This window comes from Cucurbita maxima, unplaced genomic scaffold (assembly GCF_002738345.1).
Source record: "Cucurbita maxima cultivar Rimu unplaced genomic scaffold, Cmax_1.0 Cma_Scf00016, whole genome shotgun sequence".
In the NCBI taxonomy this organism is placed as follows: Eukaryota; Viridiplantae; Streptophyta; class Magnoliopsida; order Cucurbitales; family Cucurbitaceae; genus Cucurbita; species Cucurbita maxima.
In genome coordinates, this window is record NW_019272032.1 from 4,313,377 (window position 1) to 4,333,493 (window position 20,117).

Sequence of the window (20,117 nt, forward strand, 5' to 3'; positions counted from 1 at the left end):
TTTTTTTTTTTTTTTTTTTTTTTTTTTTTTTTTTTTTTTTTTTTTTTTTTTTTTTTTTTTTTTTTTTTTTTTTTTTTTTTTTTTTTTTTTTTTTTTTTTTTTTTTTTTTTTGTATTTTCAAAATTTAATTTCATTAGTTTATTGGTGATTGAAAAAGGTTGATCACATTTGAAAAATTAAAAAATTTACCATAGTTAATATATCATTAACTATGAATTCATTAGTTATTGAAAAGTTTAGTATTATTTAGTAAATAAGTGAGATTAATAAATGATTTATAGGTGCCAATGTTTATACTTTATGGCATGTTATTTGAATCATAAATTAAATTCTATTAATCTATACTGGCAAAGACTAGGAAGCCTAACATTTGTTTAAGACACCCACATTCACTACCCCACTAGGTTGGTGGGCTTGGTTGAAAATATCATTGAATTCAATAGTGTTTCAATGTTTGATATCAATATCAATTTGAGTAACACCATTACTTTCTTTCTTTATAAATGTTTAAAACTATTTTTGGAGTAGAAATGCTGTTAGAATGTTGAAGGAAAACGAACTTTTTGTTCAATATTCTAATGGATTTCTACTCCAAGAATAGTTTTGAAACGTTGGAAGGTTAATTGTAAGATCTCACCTCGATTGGAGAGGGGAACGAAGCATTCCTCAGAAGGATGTGGAAACTTCTCTCCAACAGACTTGTTTTAAAATCGAGAGGCTGACGACGATACGTAACGGACCACGGACCAAAGCGGATAATATCTTTTAGCGGTGAGCTTGAACTATTACAAATTGTATCAGAGCCACACCGGGCGGTGTGCCAGCAACGACGCTGACCCCAAGAGGGGTGGATTGTGAGATCCCATATTGGTTGAAGAGGAGAACGAAACATTTCTTATAAAGATGTGGAAATCTCTCCCTAGTAGATGCGTTTTAAAACTGTGTGGTTGACAACTATACATAAGGGGTTAAAACGGATAATATCTACTAGCGGTAGGCTTAGAAAGTGCGAGTAAAATAGTTTTGAATTGTGGGTAAGCACACTTAGAAAACTTAAGAAGCAAATAAAGGAAGAAAAAAGAGAGGAATGGTTGGTATGAGAATGGCATTGTATCAGCCTCTTACCTACCCATCGATCAATAGGGAATAAAATCAATGTTAAGATTCATGATCACAACAACCCCACTTTCCACTTCCCTTCAAAACCTCAAGAAACAGAGCCCTTTTGGTGCAAGAGGAAAACAGGAAAGAATTGTCTGCCACTGCCAGATTACACAAACTTCTCTATCTCTATCTCTATCTCTCTCCCTCTTCCAAGCTGCGACGATGGTTGGTAGCACCTTGTTCACTTTGGCTGAGGTTGCCTCCCACGACAACCGCAACGACTGCTGGTTGATCATTGAGGACAAGGTATTTGATCATTTGTCTCTGTGGCTCAATGTGGTTTCAAATTCTTTACATGGCTTTCATTTTCTGTTTGATCTTGAAATCTATGCATATAAATACTTCTTGTTTTGTGTTTACTCTTTTCGCAGACTAAAAGAATAGTATTTGTTTTTGGAATTTGGTTAAGGATGAAATCTATAGAAAATACAATTTGACGTTGCTGAAGTGTTAAAGATTCATTGAGTCTATTTGCTTTGACTGATTGAGTTTCATGGATGGCACTAGTGCTCTTCTGTGTATTGTTTGATCTGAATTGGGCTTACGAATCGAAGTTTGGTGTATGTAAACGATTTGTCACTGAATTTGTAATTTATTTATCTGTTCAATCAAACACAATTACATGTCTTTTTAACATTTAGGAAATGTAATTTTCTCTACTAGATTCGATTCTTTTATTTTTATTATTTGGATAGGAGTACCTGTAATAGTTCTAGCCAACCGCTAGCATATATTGTCATATTTGAGTTTTTCCTTCAAGATTTTTAAAACGCGCTTACTAGGGAGAGGTTTTCCATACCCTTATAAAGATTGTTTCATTTTCCTCCCCAACCGACATGAGATCTTACAATTCATCCCCCTTCGGGGTGCAGTGTGCTCATTGGCATTCGTTTCCTTCTCCGAATGATGTGGGACCCTCCAATCCACCCCCTTTTGCGGCCTAGCGTCCTTGTTGGCACACCGCCTCGTGTCCATCCCCTTTGGGGCTCAACCTCCTTGCTAGCACATTGTCCAGTGCTGGCTCTGATACCATTTGTAACAGTCCAAGTCCATCGTTAACGTATATTGTTCTTTTTGAGTTTCTTCCTTGAGTTTTTAAAAGAGAGGTTTCCACGCCCTTACAAAAAAGGTTTCGTTCTCCTCTCCAATCAAGGTAGAATCTCTCTGTCCCCTCCCCCTCTCTTCATTCCTATTTGTTTTTCAATTCTGCGTGTTATTGGTCCAACAGGTGTACGATGTAACAAAGTTCCTTGAAGACCATCCTGGTGGTGATGAAGTCTTGTTGTCAGCCATTGGTAGGGAAAAACAAGCAACGAAAATTCTTCATTGAAATATATTCTTAATAAGCTTTGTCAAATGAACTGAACATAATGTTTGAGATACCAATATTGGTTCTTCATATCATCTACAGGTAAGGATGCAACCAATGATTTTTTCGATGTCGGGCACAGTAGCACTGCTCGAGCGATGATGGAAGAATTTTACGTAGGCGACATCGATAGCTCAACTATCCCTACAAAAAGGAAGTACACTCCTCCAAAGCAGCCCCTATACAACCAAGACAAGACACCAGAGTTCATTATCAAGGTCCTCCAGTTTCTAGCTCCCCTGGTAATTTTGGCATTGGCTTTTGGCATCCATCTCTATACCAAAACAACATGAACACTGAAACTGTATCCATTTTTTTTTTTGAAAAAATTGGTATATTTTGTTCCAATGAGTGTACTATGCTTGAAACTTGTTATATGATGCCGCTGAAAAATGTTTCAACTTCCTCTGTTATATAATGTTTACTTACCAAAAACATTATCAATAAAGAGTAGTTCTTGGCAATGTTCTTCATTTACGAATTACAAGTAGACTGAATTATTCTCCAAAGAGAAGAGAAAAGAACTTGCATTTGTTCAACAAAGAAAAGGGACTCTGCATTGTACTGTGTGATGTAAATTGGAACTATTCTGCACTTGTACATGTTCTTTCAATCACTTTTGAAACTGTCCTCTGCGAATGTTTCGATGGGGAACTCGAACCCCTCGAAGAGCTATGCCCAAAGAAGTTCATTTTACTAAATTTTCTCGAGAAAGAACTCACAAGTTTATGAGAACTAGACTTCTGCATGTCCCTCCTCATACAAACATGTTCTTTTTCGAGATCATTCAATCTCATCCGTAGGCGAGCGAGTTCAAGTTTTAGTTCACGGTTTTCTCGTCTCAGTGATGCATAATTGTCTCGTGGAGACATTGCTGCACTCAATGCTCCACTGCTAATCCGCCATGATTGATGTGAAGGTTTGTAGTCTTCATCGTCGCAAGAGTTCGATAGTGCAGTACGAAGCCTTAGTTGCTCAAAATACAGGACTTGAACCATGCATTGGAGGGGAAGACGCTCATTTTGAGCAGCATGAGCACCAGCCTCTTGTGAGAGCTTTTGAAAATCGATTAGTTTGCAGAGCTTCTTCTTGTCTAAATCTGATAGACCTTGATGAGCCTGTGGTAAAGCAACAATAAGTCAATCAATCAAAATAAAAATGTCTTAGAACATACGAAACGTACATACGTACTTTAAGATAGATATCGATGGCTCGATATAAACCATCGTGGATGGTACGTGCATGTGAAGGTAAGGAATCTGCAATTAGCATGAACTTGGAAAGGTTAAGGTTTGCATCAGGGGCAATTTCAGCAAGGTAGTTGTCCACTAGTTTGGACACTTTAAACAATGAACTTTGAGATGGCGAACAAGGACTATCCGAATCGAAAACAGAAGCGTCTTCCATATCGTCCTGGCTATCATCTTGTTGAGAGAAGTTTACCAAAATCCTATGAACTGTGTCAACGTCAAATAAAGTATCAGCTGAGTTTTTGAAGGATGGAATCAGAAGGTCATCAAGAGTAGCAATGTCCAGCTGGGATCCGATCCTTCTCTCGAGGTCGAGTCGGAAGGCAACAGAGCAATCAAGCATCACAGCACTCCTCAGAAGCCCAAAAAGGAAACTGATTGGAACGACAGATTTTTCAACAGGCAAAAGACTGACAATTGTCTCAACAACAAGCTTTTCTTGTCCATTTGAACCTGAAATGATATCAACTTTTGTCTGCCCAGATGGGTTCCATAAGGTGGATTTCTTTGTTAACTCCCTTTGAGCATAATTCATCAGGGATGCAGCTATGCTCTCGGGACGAACCCCTCGACACTTCATGGCTGTAATGACTCGTTCATACAAGTCAACACGAAGCACCGAGATATCTTCGATCCACCAGTCACTATCAGACTTGGCGGCCTGCTTGCTCATGTGAAGTCTCCCTGAACTGCTATACTCCAAGCGTGAGAAGCTTGAAGCGATTTGCTCTGAACAAGCCTTTGATGCTATTGCATCAATGCAACGGCTAACTACTCTTACATCATTGGCAAGAGGGAGTAAATTCTCATATTGCTGCAACACTTCAACACACATTTCAAGGTTCTTCGAGACAACGCTCTCGAGATACTCTTCAGCTCGCGAACCGAGATTATCCTTCGAGAACTCTTCAGTCATTTCAAGATAATCGGAAACGCAACATAGCTGTGCAACATTTCCTGGAGTAATTTCGAAGTTGATCCCATAACAAAATTTTGCTGCCAGTTCGAAAGATTCAGCTCCTCCTGGTAGATTGAGAAGCTCCACCTTGGAGATATCAGAGTCTCTATGTTCTGCAACTAATCTCCGAATTCGCCCACTTCGAGAGACGAGAGGGAACTGCATTAGTAGTTGAATTAAACCAGATATTCATAGGGAATGTGTTCAAGATATTCAATGGGAACGTATTCATGACAGAAATTTGACGAAGAATTCAAATGTTTATTTAAGAAAACTAAAAATGAAATCTTTATCAAGTAGTTGGAGCTCAAGTTGTTAGTGTCACCTTATGCAAGGAGAATGTCACTCCAGCCACATCAATCGTAATATCGCTTGGAATATCATGAAAAATCCTACACGAATCAGTAGCCAATGATTCACAAGAAGAAATATTTGTACTCAACGAGAATGATAATCATCATCAATTTCCATCCAGATACTTCAATCCACTAAAGTAAAGAACATTGCAAAGCCAAAATACTGTCAATCAGAGAAGCGTATAGATCATTTTGAAACACAAAGAACTAGCCAAACGATACACCAATCCAAAACAGGAAAGAACAAGCTTGCACGAAAAACTCCAGCTCGACCGAAAACCAGCACAACAAGATCGACTCATCAAAACATTCAAAATTCATGGCACAGCCAGCTCGGGCCGGAGTCGACATAAAATGAAGGGGATGATCCTAATGTTGTGTTGGCAATTAGAACAAACCATCTAGACCAAACGACAGAGATCTTGCACAGCTAGAATGCCAGAAAGTAAAAAAGAACAATGACCAAACGGCAGCATTACACCACAACTAGTACATAGAACTGCACCAAAACTAAACTAACATGAATTCAAGAGCAGATTAATGACAAGAACACAAGCCAAAAGATCATCAAAGACAACAAACAAACGAACCATTCGTTGCATCTGTGGCGCACTGACTTGGCGAGAGACATCTGTTGCTGGAGCTGCAGCATGTTGCAATGGAGAGCAAAGTGGAGGTCAGTAGGGAGAAAAGGATGGTGGGGTTTGGGAAACAAAGGGAGTAAAGAGATCCAATGGGAGAAAGTAGAAGAAACTCCTCTTTGGCCATTTTCGTCGAACAGTTGGCGTGCATTCTTGAAAATCACTAGATTGCAATTGTCCAAAGGCAATGGGGCCTTATGGGTGGGACAATGCTTTGATTAACGCGCCATAAACTGTTTGAAATCCCATCAAACCTTACTAGATTCACTAATTTCATGCCTTCTTTCTGGGGTTCTTCCTTTTTCCTCCCCCTGTGATCATTTCTGCCCTGTTTGAGCAGGCAAACAAGCGCGATAAAGGGGGAGGAAAATCAGCAATCTCTTGACGGAAAAGTCAAAATCCATTCGAAACTGTGCAATCAAAGAAACAAAATAAGAACAGGAAGAGCGGGAAAAGGTCGTTATTTCGCTTGACGATTAGAAGCCATTTTCAAACTCTGTAAAACTTGATATCTTTTGTTTCGTTATTGTCAATCAAGAATTTCATAATATCACTCAGGTCCTCATACTTTTTACTAATTACCATTCACACCCATTTAAACTTTTTTCTTACAAAGTAAACTATTTAATAATAAAAAAATTCCCATTTTTTTATTTTTTTTAATATATAATTTCCACCAAAAGAATTGATTTGATAGTTAAACCTATTTATTGTGGCTGTGGTTTTTAATTATATATTCTAATTATTGATTAATTAATGAAATTTAAGATTAATTTATATTTTCTTCAAAGAGCCAAAAATAACTATTTTTAAAAAATAAAAACACAATGAATCATTACTAAATGGAAAGTTTGTTTCTTTTTTAAAAAGTTAGTTTTTTTTTTCTTTTTAATATTTTATAACATATCTTGCTCAAATCTGAATTTTTTAAAAAATAAATTTTTAATTAAAAAATATGAATAATTAAGAAATGTGATTAAAATTTATAAAAATTATTAGTCTTTTAGTTTTGGGCCGTATCCCTAAAATCTAGGACATAAAGACATTAATTTTTTGTTTTTTTATTTAAATAGAGGAATATATTTTCCACCTTTTTGGAGATATAAATATATAAATATATAAATAAATAAATAAATAAAAGGGAGGGGAGAATAAAATAAACAAAGCTTACATAAGAGGCCAACATGAAAAAGTGGATTATTTTTCCTTTCGGCACTTAGCCAAATAAATCATCATCGTCTTTTCTTTCTTTTCACTTTGTCAAACGACATAAAGCAAACAAACAAAAGGGTTAAAAGACACCATGCTAATGGGAGCTCATGGGACCGAAAAAGAATCTAACGTTCACCACCGATACCTTATTTGTTAATCTATGCAATTTATGGAAGATACCCAAATCTAGAGCATGTTGTGGAAGAAATATATTGGGTGTGCTTCAACCATGTCTACGAGACACAATGGAATATAGATATCATGAACACTAGATGTAGGATATTTGGTCGAAAAACTTAAGCAACCATTCACTGTGTGCTGGTTATTAGTGCATCCTCATGTCTCCAAAGCCGAGCTGAAATAGAGATATCATGAACGTGAGGTGTAGAATACTGGGCAAAGAAACTTGGGTAACCATTCACTACGTGCTGGTCGATAGTGCATCTAATGTCTTGATACCTAACTCCATTGGAGAGGACATGCCTTATTTGAAAAGTACTTACAATGTTATTCAAATTTACTAAATTGGTCGAGTTAGGTTGATTTTTTATTTTCATTTTTATAATTTTTACTTTTACTCTTAGAAAAGTCATGGAAATAAACGTTAGGATTAAAAATGATAAGGACAATATAATTATGAAAGAAAACATATGGAATATGATTGTCTACCACCACCACCCTAGTGGGGACCCTTTGGGGATCATTATTTTTTAGGACCCATACCCTTATAATTGCATTTTGTGACCTATAATTTGATAGGATATCTCTTCCACCACCACCATATATATATATTCCCCACATGAAAAAGGAAAATTCAACTTAGGACAAAGTGTTTTAAATGCATGTTTGGCATGCATTTATGGTCTATATGTATTAAAATAATAAAATAAACATATGAACATGCCTAGAATAAACATGGATGGATCGATAAATAATTCATGTTTTTCTCATTAATTATACTTTAAGTCCTTTAATTTTTAGAATTATATATATTTGGTATTAACTTTAATAATATTTAATATATTTTAAGTTTTTTAATTTTGAATTTTATATCTAATCCGATCATAAAATTGTCTATTAAATTATTCAAATCTAATCCATTGATTAATTCGAGACAAAATCTCCAAAAATTTCACCTATAAGATTCATGCATTGGCCAACAAGAAAAAGTATTTAAAAAAAAAAGAAAAATAATTTATAATGAAAACAGGGTTCTGATTTGATTCATGGACAACACATTGGATCATGAACAAGAGAGCAACTTGGAAACCAATAATTCCACAAAATTAATTACAATTACATTTTTTCATTTTTTCAAAAGAGGAAAATTCCTATTTGAAAAGGAATTGGTCTATTGCATGAGAACTCATAAGTCATAATCCATATACTTCTTAAAAAAAAGATCAGATAATCCAAATATTTGATAAGACAGTCACATTAATGGCATCCAATGATCTTCCAAAGCCCCTATGAAAAAGTACTTGAATTAGAAACACTACCAAAATCTTGAAGGATCTATGTGGAATTCCGAGGCAAAATAGCCATAAAAAGGATCTATGTGTATTGAACTGAAAGCTAGCAGCAGAGTCGCATATCAAGAAGAAAAATATACACACAAACATATCATTATTATGCACAAAAGATGAACAGTTATATCAATAGTATTCAACATTGGATATGGGTGTGTTCATACCTTTTGCTCATCACTTGGACCTTTTCAATCGCTGTGATTGATGCAAATATTGTTGAGGATGGTTGAGAGAAGAGTCCTACATCAGAATCATGAGTTTATAAGTAAGGAATACATCTCCATTGATGTGAAGTCTTTTAGAAAAGCTCAAAGTAAAGCTATCGACTTATGCTGAAAGTAGACAATATCATACTATCGTGGATGAGTGATTCCTAATAAATATGGCATTAATTTTATCTCATATCAGCTCAAGCATCCCTGAGCAGGCTTTCATCGTCTTATCAGGCAACTTCTGCTGCCCTGTCTCCTGCAAATATGCTGAAATCTCAGTTGTGTTTTCCCTGGAAAACTGCCCTTTCATTGCCTTGCTACCTCCACCACCGGACGGTCCGGCATCACAGCCTGCTGTTTTTTCAACACTAGAATCCAAGACTGGCATTGGGGCTGAGGTCGCTGTAAGTTGTCTATGCCTTACCTCGATCTTAATGATGTTTTGAGGTTCTGTATCAACAGGACTACTGGTAACTTCATTGAAACTGCAGAATATAATCTGGGATGGTTGGGCCAACTAAAAATTGAGCAACCTCATTACTGAAGTTGTTGCAGTTGTGAACAAAAAAGCCTTTAGTTTCAGCTGTAGTATATGGAGAGCTTAATTTGATCAAATAAGTTTCGAACATATCTTTGGGATGTGCTTAATGCCAAAATCAATGTCATGGATTGGTGAGCAAAGGGTGTATATCCAGAAAAACCATGATGGATTCCACTGCCACAATACTCTATCCATTGTCAGACACTACAATGCCAGTGATTATCCATTATATGGATCATAGAATCATATAGCAAAAACATGAACTAAAGTGGACAATGTCATGGAGAGTTTCTAAATAAATGGTAAGTTCCATATTATTTGAAGAGAAATTTGTTTAATAGAGGAGCATTGTGCAACCAAGAAATATTTCGTGTGAATTATCCCACAAATGGAATCAAAGCGAGACGTCGGACGGTGTGTCAACAAGGACATTGAGCTTCGAAGGGGATGGACACCGGGTAGTGTGCCAGCAAGGACGTTGAGCCTCGAAGAGGGTGGATTGTGGGATCCCATATCGGATGGAGAGGGGAACAAAACATTCATTAGAAGAGTGTGGAAACCTTTTCCTAGCATCGCGTTTTAAAACCTTGAGGGGAAGCCCAAAAGGAAAAGCTCAAATAAGACAATATCTACTAGCAGTGAACTTAGACTTTTAAGTTTCAGGATACTTTTTTTTTTTAGTATTTGTGAATGTTTGGACCAATTTGTGTGCACCTCAACGATTCTCCCAAGATAACTATCTGACCCTACAACATTTAGTAGTCCAAGTAACTCGTCAGATATTAAATCAAGTCTTATATAGATAGCAACCATAACTTGAACTCACTTTCGTCTAAAAAGAATTTGAGTACGAAGGAGTGGAAGTAACGTAAGAAAAAGCTGACTCTCAATTGGGAGAGAATTGATATATAGATGACTAATGAAGGGGAGGTTCAATGTCTCAAAAGAGCTGAGAATTATCAAGATCTATATATATATATCAGATATCATTTAACAATCAGAAATATCACGCAAACTTTTCAAACAAAAATTGGAAACAAATTCATGTGCTATTAAGTCAATAAAGAGAACATCATACCAGTATAGAAGTAAGAAGAGCTCATTGTCCTAACACCGGTTCAAGTTAAGGGAAAAAAAGGACTATACAAAGATATCATAACAGAAGCACAATTTATACTACCCAAACTTATTATAAAAGAGACTTCTTAATTTTGATTCATAAGGTCAGCTAATCAAAGTATATCTAAACAAAGCCAATGGTAAAACAGCACAAGATATCATATCATATCATCATAATCTCAACACACCATATGCCTTCAATCGGTTTCATTGTCGAGCCAAGCCACAGCTAAGGTCAACCACAATCAAACTAAATATCACTAATTCATTACATGTCAAATCAATTTAAGAGAGCAATGACAGATGAGCTTAAGCCAGAACCAGACATGCAAAAGAAAGACGGCAATATTTCAAACCGAAATTCGGAGTGAAACTAAAACCAAGTCATACCTCAGCCATCTTGCAAAAGGAAAATTTTCAGAAGCCAAGAAGTCTGTTCAAAGCAATCCAAGTAAAGGATCAGAAATTTAGAATGAAACACAAGTTTATTTCATTGCGTATTAAGATCGAACACTTCATCTGCAACCCTCTAATAATCTAAAAACAGAGCAACCAACAAGAAGTATGAAAATGGCAAATCTCATGCTCAACTGTAACGTTCTTAGAGAGTTCAAACACAGTTTAGAGACACCAAATTCCTACTTCCAATATCTAAACACAATTTCACTAAGCCCAAATGTCAAATTTGGCTGTGGAACAAAGAATGAATAGAGATAGACAAATGCATCAATCAAATCCCGTAACATAGAAACAAAGAAACTTCAACAGATCATGAAGAAGAAAGAATCGCAGAGTGATCGGGAAAAAAAAAATGGAGAAATGGAGGAGAAAGTCTATGAACATGTTATAAATGGAACAAAAAAAAAAGAAAAATTAAATTAATAAAAATACTCATGTAAAAAAATAATTTTGTAATTTATTATAATAATTTTTTTTTATAAAATTAAAAAGTTTTAATATTATTTTTAATATTTAAAGATTGATTTTGTTTTTGTTTTAAAAAAAAAAAGAAATATATAAATAAGGTGAACTGTTCCCCCAATCCCCAACCCTAACTTTTCCTATTTACTTCTCCCGCGCTCTGTTTCTCTCTCTCTCGTCCTTTTCCTACAAACTTCCCTCTCTTTCTCTCTCTTCTTCCATTTGCAGCTTCGCGCCTTCTCTCTCTCTCTCTCCTCTGTTCCATCAGAACGAAACGAAGAAAACCCAGAAAACCCTATTCTCAGTCTCACACACACATTGATTTATGGGAAAGTACATGAAGAAATCGAAGCTTACAGGCGGCATTGCAGTCATGGAGGTCTCACCACAGTCCTCTCCAGGACTCCGTACTAGAGCTGCTAAAACCCGTGCCCTACAGCGCCTCAACAAATCATTCTCTCAATCCGCCGCTGTTTCGAGCCCTAGAGCGGCGGCATCTTCCTCTTCTTACTTGCAGCTGCGCAACCGTCGACTTGAAAAGCCTCCGGTATTCCGGCAGCTGTATAAGGCGCAGCAGGACGGCGAGTGTTGCGAAGATGGCTTGAGTCGTGAGTGTTCCTCAACTGATTATCGGTTGAAGCGGGATTTGGCGGACTCGGGTTCGGAGAAGAGGAAGCTTCTTGTGGAAACAGGGAGTGGAAATGCTAGGGATTTCGAGGATTATTTTGGCGAGAACTGCCTGAACTTTGGAGGTGAAAATAGGTACGGTTTCGAAAGCTTTTCTGGAATTGTTATTGTTTGACTTCAATTTTAGCTTGTGATGGCTTAAAATGGTTGTGATTTCTTCCTTTGTTTTTTGATTGCTATCGTACTGCCGACAAATCTCGATTTCGTCGCGATCTTCGTTACTAGTTAAAACTTTTGTTATTTACATGTCTTTGGCAATTTATTTGCTCATAGGATTGATGCATTGGTTTCTACTAAACTGGATGGGCTCACTCTGTGGCCATGGTTGCTTGTTTGACTATCACTATTCTCGTACTGTTCTTTTTCCCTATATGTGACTTCACTTTCCACTTCGCATCCTGTCGTTCCATTGTTACCATATGTTGCTGTAGTGTATCTTTCATGATAGGCTAGTTATGCTGTAAGATGTGACTTTTTAAGAGTTTCGTTGGTATATTCAGTGGATAGGCTGGTTTTTTTAAAAAAAAAATATTTGTCAGTGTTCGAGTCAGCTTGAACACCTCGATTAATCTCGCGGTAAAATTATTTGTTATTACACGTTACAAATTTGGTTAGATGATTGGTAGGTTATTAAATTTTAGGTAGAGGGTCACAAATTTTTTTTATTATTTATATGTTCGTTATTGATCACGAGCTAATTCCATTTAGTTTACTTTACATTATATAATAAGATCCCTGAATTTTTCTTGGCCACGAACAACTTTATTACTATTATTCTTCTTGCTGACTTAATGGTTCAATTTTCTGGTTTCTACCTCAGCTTTTGGGCTGAAACTCAAGAGGCAAAATGGAGTTCTGCTTGCATTAATTTAATGCGACTTTTCTTTTATGGCAATAAATTGAAAGAATTAAATAAAGTTGGTAGTTACCTATGGGAATACTGATTGCAATAGTTATTAGCTTTCCACAAAGTTGCAGCATATGTCGTCATTTTTGGGCCTGAGCGTATTTTGATTTTTGAAACGTGTAGGTGACAAGAAGTTATAACTTATAGATCTATTTCATGCCATATTTTAACTACCAGCCAAATTAGAGTTTGTCCCATTAGACCTGGCATATTCCTTAAGATATTCGATGCCCTGTAGTGTGTTCTTTTCTCAATTTTGGTTTTTCTTTAGATTAAGTAGACATTGTTTGATAACACACAAAGAATAACCGAGTTCAATTAGTGTATTTTTAAAGGCAATCTCATGAACTACTTAATTGAGTTGATTGAGCTAAGAAGGGTTCTTTTTTTCCTTTACAAGTTGGTACCTTGTGAGTATTTTGTAGCTCTTCTGAAGTACAATGATTTGAGGGTATGCTTGTGTAGGGGAACTGCAGAAAAAATACGTAGCAGCTTGGTTAGAGATTTAAGCACCAACGAAACATCATACTCGACCCGGACGGAGACAAATTCACATACAACCAACTCAGGAGTAGAGATGGAGTTGCTTAAAAGTACCCCTACTGCAAATGACATAGAGGAGTTCTTTGCTCAAGAAGAGCTATGGCATCAAACAACGTTTATTCAGAAGTAAGCCACTGAATTTATTTGTGATGTATACTTGGATTAGAAAGTGACTATCAAGTTATGGTTAGAGTGTGGGTTTCTGCAGGTATAACTTCGACTTTGCAAGTGAAATGCCTCTCCAAGGACGATATGAATGGGTGCAAGTGGTTCCCAAAGTTAGCTGTGATCTCGATTCTCAAGTGTCTCGTCTCTCTGAAGCACATTTTGGGATCACAGGATGAGTTTAGCTCTCTATAGCAAACACAAAGTTGGGGCATATCTCATACCAACCGGCCAGCTTATAATCCATATTTAGTTAGAAGAGACATTTGGAAGAATGGTGGATAGTACATAAAAGCGTCTCTCGTCGTCATTTGTAATGTTATCTTAACTGTTCCAGTTGTCCATATCTGGGTTAGTTTGTCTTTGAAATTAGTAAAATAAATGAAGTTTCTTCACCACCCGTCATCTTCATAAATCATAACCTATCTGAAACTAAAACATGATTTCTCTTTCTGGTTCTTAAGCCACTTAATTGGCTTCATTTGGAAGAAATTCTGAGGAGCTTTGCAGAGAGGAAATGATAGATGAAATGAAATAATATATTATGTAAATGCAAATACTATATATAAACTTGTCCCCCCCATGCACTTACTTCGATGCAATGCTTAGCAGTTTCACGTGGGTCATTGCACGGCTCTGCATTCTACGCTTAGTACAATTCTGTTCAACGCAAGGAATTGTCATTTTCGTTGCACATTAAATGCTCCAAGTCCCCGGATAACACAACAAAACTTCAACAGATTCTCAGAATGTGTAGCAATCACATATAAGTACTCTTGTAAAACTATATTAAACTCATGCAATCACATATAAATGTTCTTGGAAATCTGTATTAAAGTCATGCAATCACAATTTTCTTGTCTCTATTGTAACTTGGGTTTGTACAGCCGCAGTTGGAATTCTAAAGATACTTTTGGGTTGATTCAGAAGGAAGCATCAAACCATGTTCAATATTTCATCAGCTAGTAAATCAGATCATGAATATGGGCAACGGTTAAACTTGTTAAGCCTGAAATACCAAAATGCAGGCTTTGGTTTTATGGAGTTAGTGGCCCTACAGGAGCTAAATGTGATGCAGTATTCGTCTCTGCCATTTCAACTTCATATGATGAAGTGCAGTTGGAAGATCCCTCATTCCCTAAAGCCATCCTCCTAAGTTTATCAAGTTGAATTGCACGCAGTTCATATCTGCCAATACAAACAAAAGCTTGAATTCTGTGCTAAATGCGCAAAGAAGTAGAGAGCAATTTAAGACAGTATCTTCGGAAATTCCAGAGGAAGAAGAAAATAAGTGCAGGTGTGACTGGAGAAATTAGACTATTTACGAGATGTTCGCCTATATTATGCACACCAGAAACATCAAATATAAAGATTAAACGAACAAAAAGTTTTAGGGAAACAGATTCGATGTAATTGTTCGAAATTTTTTGTCTTGCGGTTTTAACATCACAAAGTTCTAGTAATGGCAGTACATGAAGAGTAAATAGAACTACCAAGCTTTCAGCGTAATCCGTTATGAAACCGTTGAGCTAAATTACCTGACAAATTACACAACAGAAATCTGTGTGTAGCATTAGCAATAATTGGAAGCGGTCCTTGCAAAGTTAGAATCTTTAAAGCATCAAAAAAGTGAATTATAAAACATGGTCGCAAACTCAGCTTGCTCTCCTCGACACATGCTGGTAGAATTCAAGGTAAAAGGAAGAGTCTATTGCACAAGGAAAAGGGAAAAAAGAGACATTTGAGAGGCTTGTGGCTTCCTTGAAAGTTCCATAGTTAATTTGCATCCTATTCTACACCGTATCCTTGACGCATATTCCCCGTAGCTCATACTACCCAATTCCATTACAAACAGAAACACAAAACATGGTCCCAAACTCAGCCTCTCATAGAAACCAATATGCCCAACAAAAACAAACTAGCTGGTCGAAGATTTTCCTGCTAGTTTAGGTAATGCATATGGAGGGCTGACTTCCTATCAATACTCATGTTCAAATTATCCCCTTGTCTTGAAGGTGGATGGCTTTCTACTCTGATTCTGTACTAGTTCATGAGGTTCCCAGGTTACATCCTCAAGTGACTGATCCAGAAATTGGATGAGAACTTCTAACCTGTCTCCTAGAACTGACTCCGGAATTAAAGTATTGATCTAATGTAGAGCTAGCTGTGATGGTAATGGGCTGGGATCACTTTGGCCAGCTTTAAACTAAAAACAAGATGAGGTGGGTTGGTGACTAAGTAACCCTCCCTTCACTATGCATTCAGTACTTTGGAAAGGACCATATTTCCATAAAGCCAGCTTTTCATACCTTTCAGAGACCAAGGACTGTTCCATTTTCCGATTGAGAGAAGGTTAGGGTAGTTGAAAACTCACAAGAGACCTGGTACTCCTATTGGCAGACTTCAAACTTGCTACAAAGTCCATCAGCATTTTTCGTATCACCACCAAAATTATTTATAGTTCCTCTGTTTATGTTCATGGCTGCAGGATGCCCAAAATATCCAATCATTAATATCCGTCCCAGGAAAACAAAAATGGAAGTAAATCCACCCTCATCAATTCCACATGATCGAAATCTCAATGAACCTCACCAGATTTTCCCACCATCACACTAGTAGCTTAATAATCTTCCCACCTTCGAAATCACCCCCTAGCTAAATCTCGTGCCTTCCTTTCCGTCATTAAACACCAAGGCTTTCATGTTGCCCGCACCAATTTCTTCTAGTGCAAAATTTGATAAATCTCCTCCAATGAACTCTACTCTAACATTCAAATCCTATTTACCTATTCCTGAGTTACCCCCAATCTCGATTCCACCATATGCACTTTGGTGTCCATTTCTTCTCCCTTTGGGCATGATCCAAGATGAAGCTATGATACTAGTTAAATTGGATCAAGTAGAATGGAACAGGAAAAAAGAAACCAAATACAAAATAAAAACATGCTTTTAAGAGGAATGTGGCTTTGACTTCGTACTCGTTGTATCTTTTATGCATGCTATCTCATTCCATAACTACAAGATTTACAAAACATGGTCCAACATTCTACTTGCTCCCCTCATGGACCCAATAGGTCCAACAATAACAACTTTACTCACGAGGCATACTTATTCTCCTTGTATTGTAGTTAAACTAACTCTGGATGTCCTCTCCTTCCTCTGACATGGCTATACATACATGATGTGCGATAGATAGGGGAGGGAGGTAGCGGTACGACTTCTGTTGATGCACAAACAAGTTCAAGCTATAGCTCTGAACCTAAATTGGAGGAACTGTAAACAAGACAAGTGTTTGCACATTGGAATGAGCCCTATGAACAAACTAATGAACACATCTCTGATTTCTCGACCATTCACAGAAAGTTAATAACTAAATAACCAAACATCTTAAAAGACAAACTCTTTTTTCTAAAATAATATCCTTTTTTAAAAGCAACAAAAAGGGGTATGACCTTCTAGTGATGCAGAACAAACTTCCAAACATTGTACTGAATCAGCTGCTCAAAAACTACAAACAAGTATTTACACAAGAACAAATATCTTTTATGTCACAGAGAGTCGTTGCAGGCAATTATATTTTCATACAAGATCGACAGAAACTAAGCCTAAAACCTAAAAGATTCTACAAGAAAATGGAAAAAAAGATTGAAACTCTGTGAACTTTCACACATGGGCGAACAAGCATGCCTTGAGAACCATAAAACGACTACTTGGATCATATAGTATAATGAAAAGCTCACATTTTAAACAGAATTAAATGGAAACAATAGGACTTACTCAACCACAAGGCTCTTGACAAGGGAAAAATATATTTTCCAGAATTGGTGTTCCTTCAAATGTCCAGGGCAAAGCTTATATCTGAGTTGGGAAATTTCCTTCAAAATGAGAAAAGAATTGACAGTTCAATTTTGATAGGCTTCACAATTATATAGCCCAACCACATTAGGGTTCTATTTGAACAGGTTCGAAATCATTTGTACATGAATACCAAGAAACGAACCTTGACTTTAGACAGCACAAGAACGGCATGTCGCTCCTGCCAATCCGAGAGATTTTGATCACCACAAAGTGCTTCCCCTTCATCTGAACACAAATCCAAGTTGAGGATCGAATCGAGCAATAAACTAAAACGAAGATATCAAAACTGAAATCTCCTCAGCTGTTAAAAAAAACCTCCAAGAATCCAACAGAACTTAAAAACCTACTGGAATTGAAGGTTATAGAGAAGGAACAGCGAGATACCTTGAAGAGGAAAGTTCTTGAAGGTTTCAATGGTGAAGGACTTGACAAATTCGATCAACCCGTCTGTGACTCCATGGAATTGCTCTTCCTTCTCTCCATCGGATTTCCGCAAGGGAATCGAACCTTCGGTAAACTGGTCGATTTGCCTCAAAAGTCTCCGTCGAAACCAAGAAGACAAGCTCATTTTTCGTAGTTTGATCTGGACCTGCTCCTACTCTTCGCAGCGCCAAATCAAAAAGATAAGAATCCTATGTGAAATAACATCGAAAACCAACTAAAATTTTGCCTTCTGCTGCAAGTTGTATTGGCTTTTAGGGAATTGAAAGCAGAAGAAGATGACAGGAAGATGATGATGGATCATTGTTGGCTAGGGAATTGAACTCGGATTCCGTTGTGTTCTGGCGGAAGGCGTTCCGAATTTCCAAATGTGCTCCTGCGGTAATTATATTATATTTAAAGACTCCTCAACTAAGCTCAAGATTATCGTATTTTACCGGCTCCAGTTCCAAATTTTCATGCCTCACGTATAAACATACGTTCTTGAATTATGAATTATATTTAAATTGGTTACAACAAATTCTATTATTGACTTCATAAAATAATTTCATTATAGAGTCACGCAGACTACAATAATTGGGTTAAGAATATAATTGTAAGTCTATTTTGTTTTAAATAATTAAATATAAAAATTATGAATACTGTATCAAATATGCTATTTACCAACAAAAGTATTTAGTTATGGGGCGAAAATAAATATAGCTTCTAATGTAAAATTTATGAGGTTGGTTATAGTATGAGGTGGTCTTAAACTTCTTTCTCTATCATTAACTCCGAATGCATTTTTCAAAGATTACTATTCCTGAATGCAGGCTCGGTGATTCATGTCATGTCAGATAAGTAGGATATTGAACAGGAAAATTTGGTCACGTAGATATTCAAATTTGTCGAGTAGTGGTAGGGGAAGTCCATCTGAAGATAGAGAATGCTCTGTTCTTTGCTGTATATCTCCAGTTTCACTTAACCAGGACTTCAAATTTGGTCTCGACTCTCTCTAACCTAATATTTTTCTCTATAGCTCGAGTTTGAGCTAACTCTTGCTAACTAGATACTTTCTCGTAAGCTCGGAAATATAGAAACTATTCATTAAAAATGTCGAGAGAGGGAAGGGAGAGATGGAGAGAACCCAATAATAGGAAAGAGTAATCTATGTCACCGCTAGACTGAGCGTTAGCTTTAGTTGTGAAGGTGAAGGAGAGGACAAAGCAAAGCAAAGCAAAGCAAAAGCCAAATGCCCAAAGACAAAAGGCCATTACTGCTTCAATCTGCTGCATGCCGCAGTACAGACATATCTTACACCTCTACCACACCTGCCAATCCGGACCCTCCATCTATCAGCATTGATTCCAATCAGACGTCTCGGATTTCAGCACCACATGCACCTGAAAATCTTCCAATACAATTTTCATCTCCCCCACCACCGGGCACTATCTAATCAAACACAGACAATTTTATCCGACTAAACTCAATTAATTAAAATATTATAATTGTAACGAAAATATTAAACATCTATGACTTCTAATTTAGCATAAAGTTTTAAAGATAATGATCAAAACTGGAATGAAATGGACAATGTTAAAGCATTGTACCTGGTCAGAGTAAAACAAAAAGCAAGACGTGAAGAACCAAAATGCTAAATGTGAGCTTAGTAAAATTTATCAACAAATTCCATTAAAAGCTTTAGAAAAATATTTGAGAGATGAACAAATCTAAATAAAAGATCAAAAACTATATTTAAACATCTTATCAATCGAGATATTGGATCAAGAAGTATTTCAAATCTGTAAGGAAAAAATTAGTTGTAGAATATGTTTTCGTTTAACGATAATCTTCTCCTCGCAATCTATAGTATAAATATTTGTGAGAATATGACTCTGTATATGTTTATATATGAATTACGAAACAAAAACCACACAAAAACATGGGAGGAGAAGGAAAACGGAAGATTAAAAATGGAGATGCAGAGCAGTGTACGAGAGAAGCTTCAATGGCGAACTCAGTCGGTAATCCGCATCTACGGGAAGATGAAAATTCATCGCAAGTCAAACACCAAACCTCCAGCGTCATTAATTTACAGAGAGAAAAGACTTCAAGATATCCGCTCAAACCGCACCGATTGACGAAGCTATGTTTCAACTAGTTCGAAATCGGATTCGGCCCGCTCGGAACTTCGTGCGCCGCAGATTCAAATCGACTATCGTCTCTCCGCTGGCCGCCGGATTTCGATTCCGACGATTGTTGCCGC

At 36.7% G+C, this 20,117-nt stretch overlaps 5 protein-coding genes across 8 annotated transcripts in view; 2 read left to right on the forward strand and 3 right to left on the reverse strand.

Annotated features, from left to right (window-relative positions):
* The window catches only part of LOC111491327 (ER lumen protein-retaining receptor), a 14,762-nt gene extending 11,592 nt beyond the window's left edge, over positions 1 to 3,170 (reverse strand). Inside the window, exons 1-2 of one of the 2 annotated variants that reach the window (XM_023140205.1) lie at positions 3,160 to 3,170; positions 1,182 to 1,185 (exon numbers count right to left, since the gene is read on the reverse strand). The gene's annotated coding sequence lies outside the window, so the exon portion shown is untranslated. The remainder of the gene's footprint in view (positions 1 to 1,181; positions 1,186 to 3,159) is intronic. The other variant, XM_023140204.1, reaches the window with a different exon arrangement.
* On the forward strand, positions 1,188 to 2,852 carry LOC111491329 (cytochrome b5, seed isoform-like). Its single transcript, XM_023140213.1, has 3 exons — positions 1,188 to 1,410; positions 2,393 to 2,459; positions 2,576 to 2,852. Exons 1-3 carry the CDS (start codon positions 1,327 to 1,329, stop codon positions 2,824 to 2,826), a joined length of 402 nt encoding a protein of 133 aa, XP_022995981.1. The 5' UTR covers positions 1,188 to 1,326; the 3' UTR covers positions 2,827 to 2,852.
* LOC111491320 (BTB/POZ domain-containing protein At5g48800-like) lies at positions 2,971 to 6,226 on the reverse strand. 2 transcript variants are annotated; one of them, XM_023140192.1, is made up of 4 exons: positions 5,688 to 6,226; positions 5,067 to 5,133; positions 3,725 to 4,900; positions 2,971 to 3,651 (listed from the first exon to the last, which is right to left on the reverse strand). In XM_023140192.1, exons 1-4 carry the CDS (start codon positions 5,747 to 5,749, stop codon positions 3,118 to 3,120), a joined length of 1,839 nt encoding a protein of 612 aa, XP_022995960.1. In that variant the 5' UTR covers positions 5,750 to 6,226; the 3' UTR covers positions 2,971 to 3,117. The 2 variants fall into 2 exon arrangements, with proteins under 2 accessions (XP_022995960.1, XP_022995961.1); XM_023140193.1 differs by lacking the exon at positions 5,688 to 6,226 and having other exon boundaries at positions 3,725 to 4,880.
* A 5,236-nt stretch (positions 6,227 to 11,462) lies between these two features.
* Positions 11,463 to 13,972, forward strand: LOC111491134 (cyclin-dependent kinase inhibitor 3-like). Its single transcript, XM_023139901.1, has 3 exons — positions 11,463 to 12,034; positions 13,332 to 13,535; positions 13,618 to 13,972. The coding sequence occupies exons 1-3, from the start codon at positions 11,598 to 11,600 to the stop codon at positions 13,751 to 13,753; spliced, it is 777 nt and encodes a 258-aa protein (XP_022995669.1). The 5' UTR covers positions 11,463 to 11,597; the 3' UTR covers positions 13,754 to 13,972.
* A 367-nt stretch (positions 13,973 to 14,339) lies between these two features.
* Positions 14,340 to 19,549, reverse strand: LOC111491135. 2 transcript variants are annotated; one of them, XM_023139903.1, is made up of 6 exons: positions 19,129 to 19,549; positions 18,156 to 18,248; positions 17,816 to 18,031; positions 17,574 to 17,656; positions 17,351 to 17,448; positions 14,340 to 14,762 (listed from the first exon to the last, which is right to left on the reverse strand). In XM_023139903.1, exons 3-6 carry the CDS (start codon positions 17,997 to 17,999, stop codon positions 14,612 to 14,614), a joined length of 516 nt encoding a protein of 171 aa, XP_022995671.1. In that variant the 5' UTR covers positions 18,000 to 18,031; positions 18,156 to 18,248; positions 19,129 to 19,549; the 3' UTR covers positions 14,340 to 14,611. The 2 variants fall into 2 exon arrangements, with proteins under 2 accessions (XP_022995671.1, XP_022995670.1); XM_023139902.1 differs by having other exon boundaries at positions 17,816 to 18,248.
* Between the last annotated feature and the right edge of the window lie 568 nt (positions 19,550 to 20,117).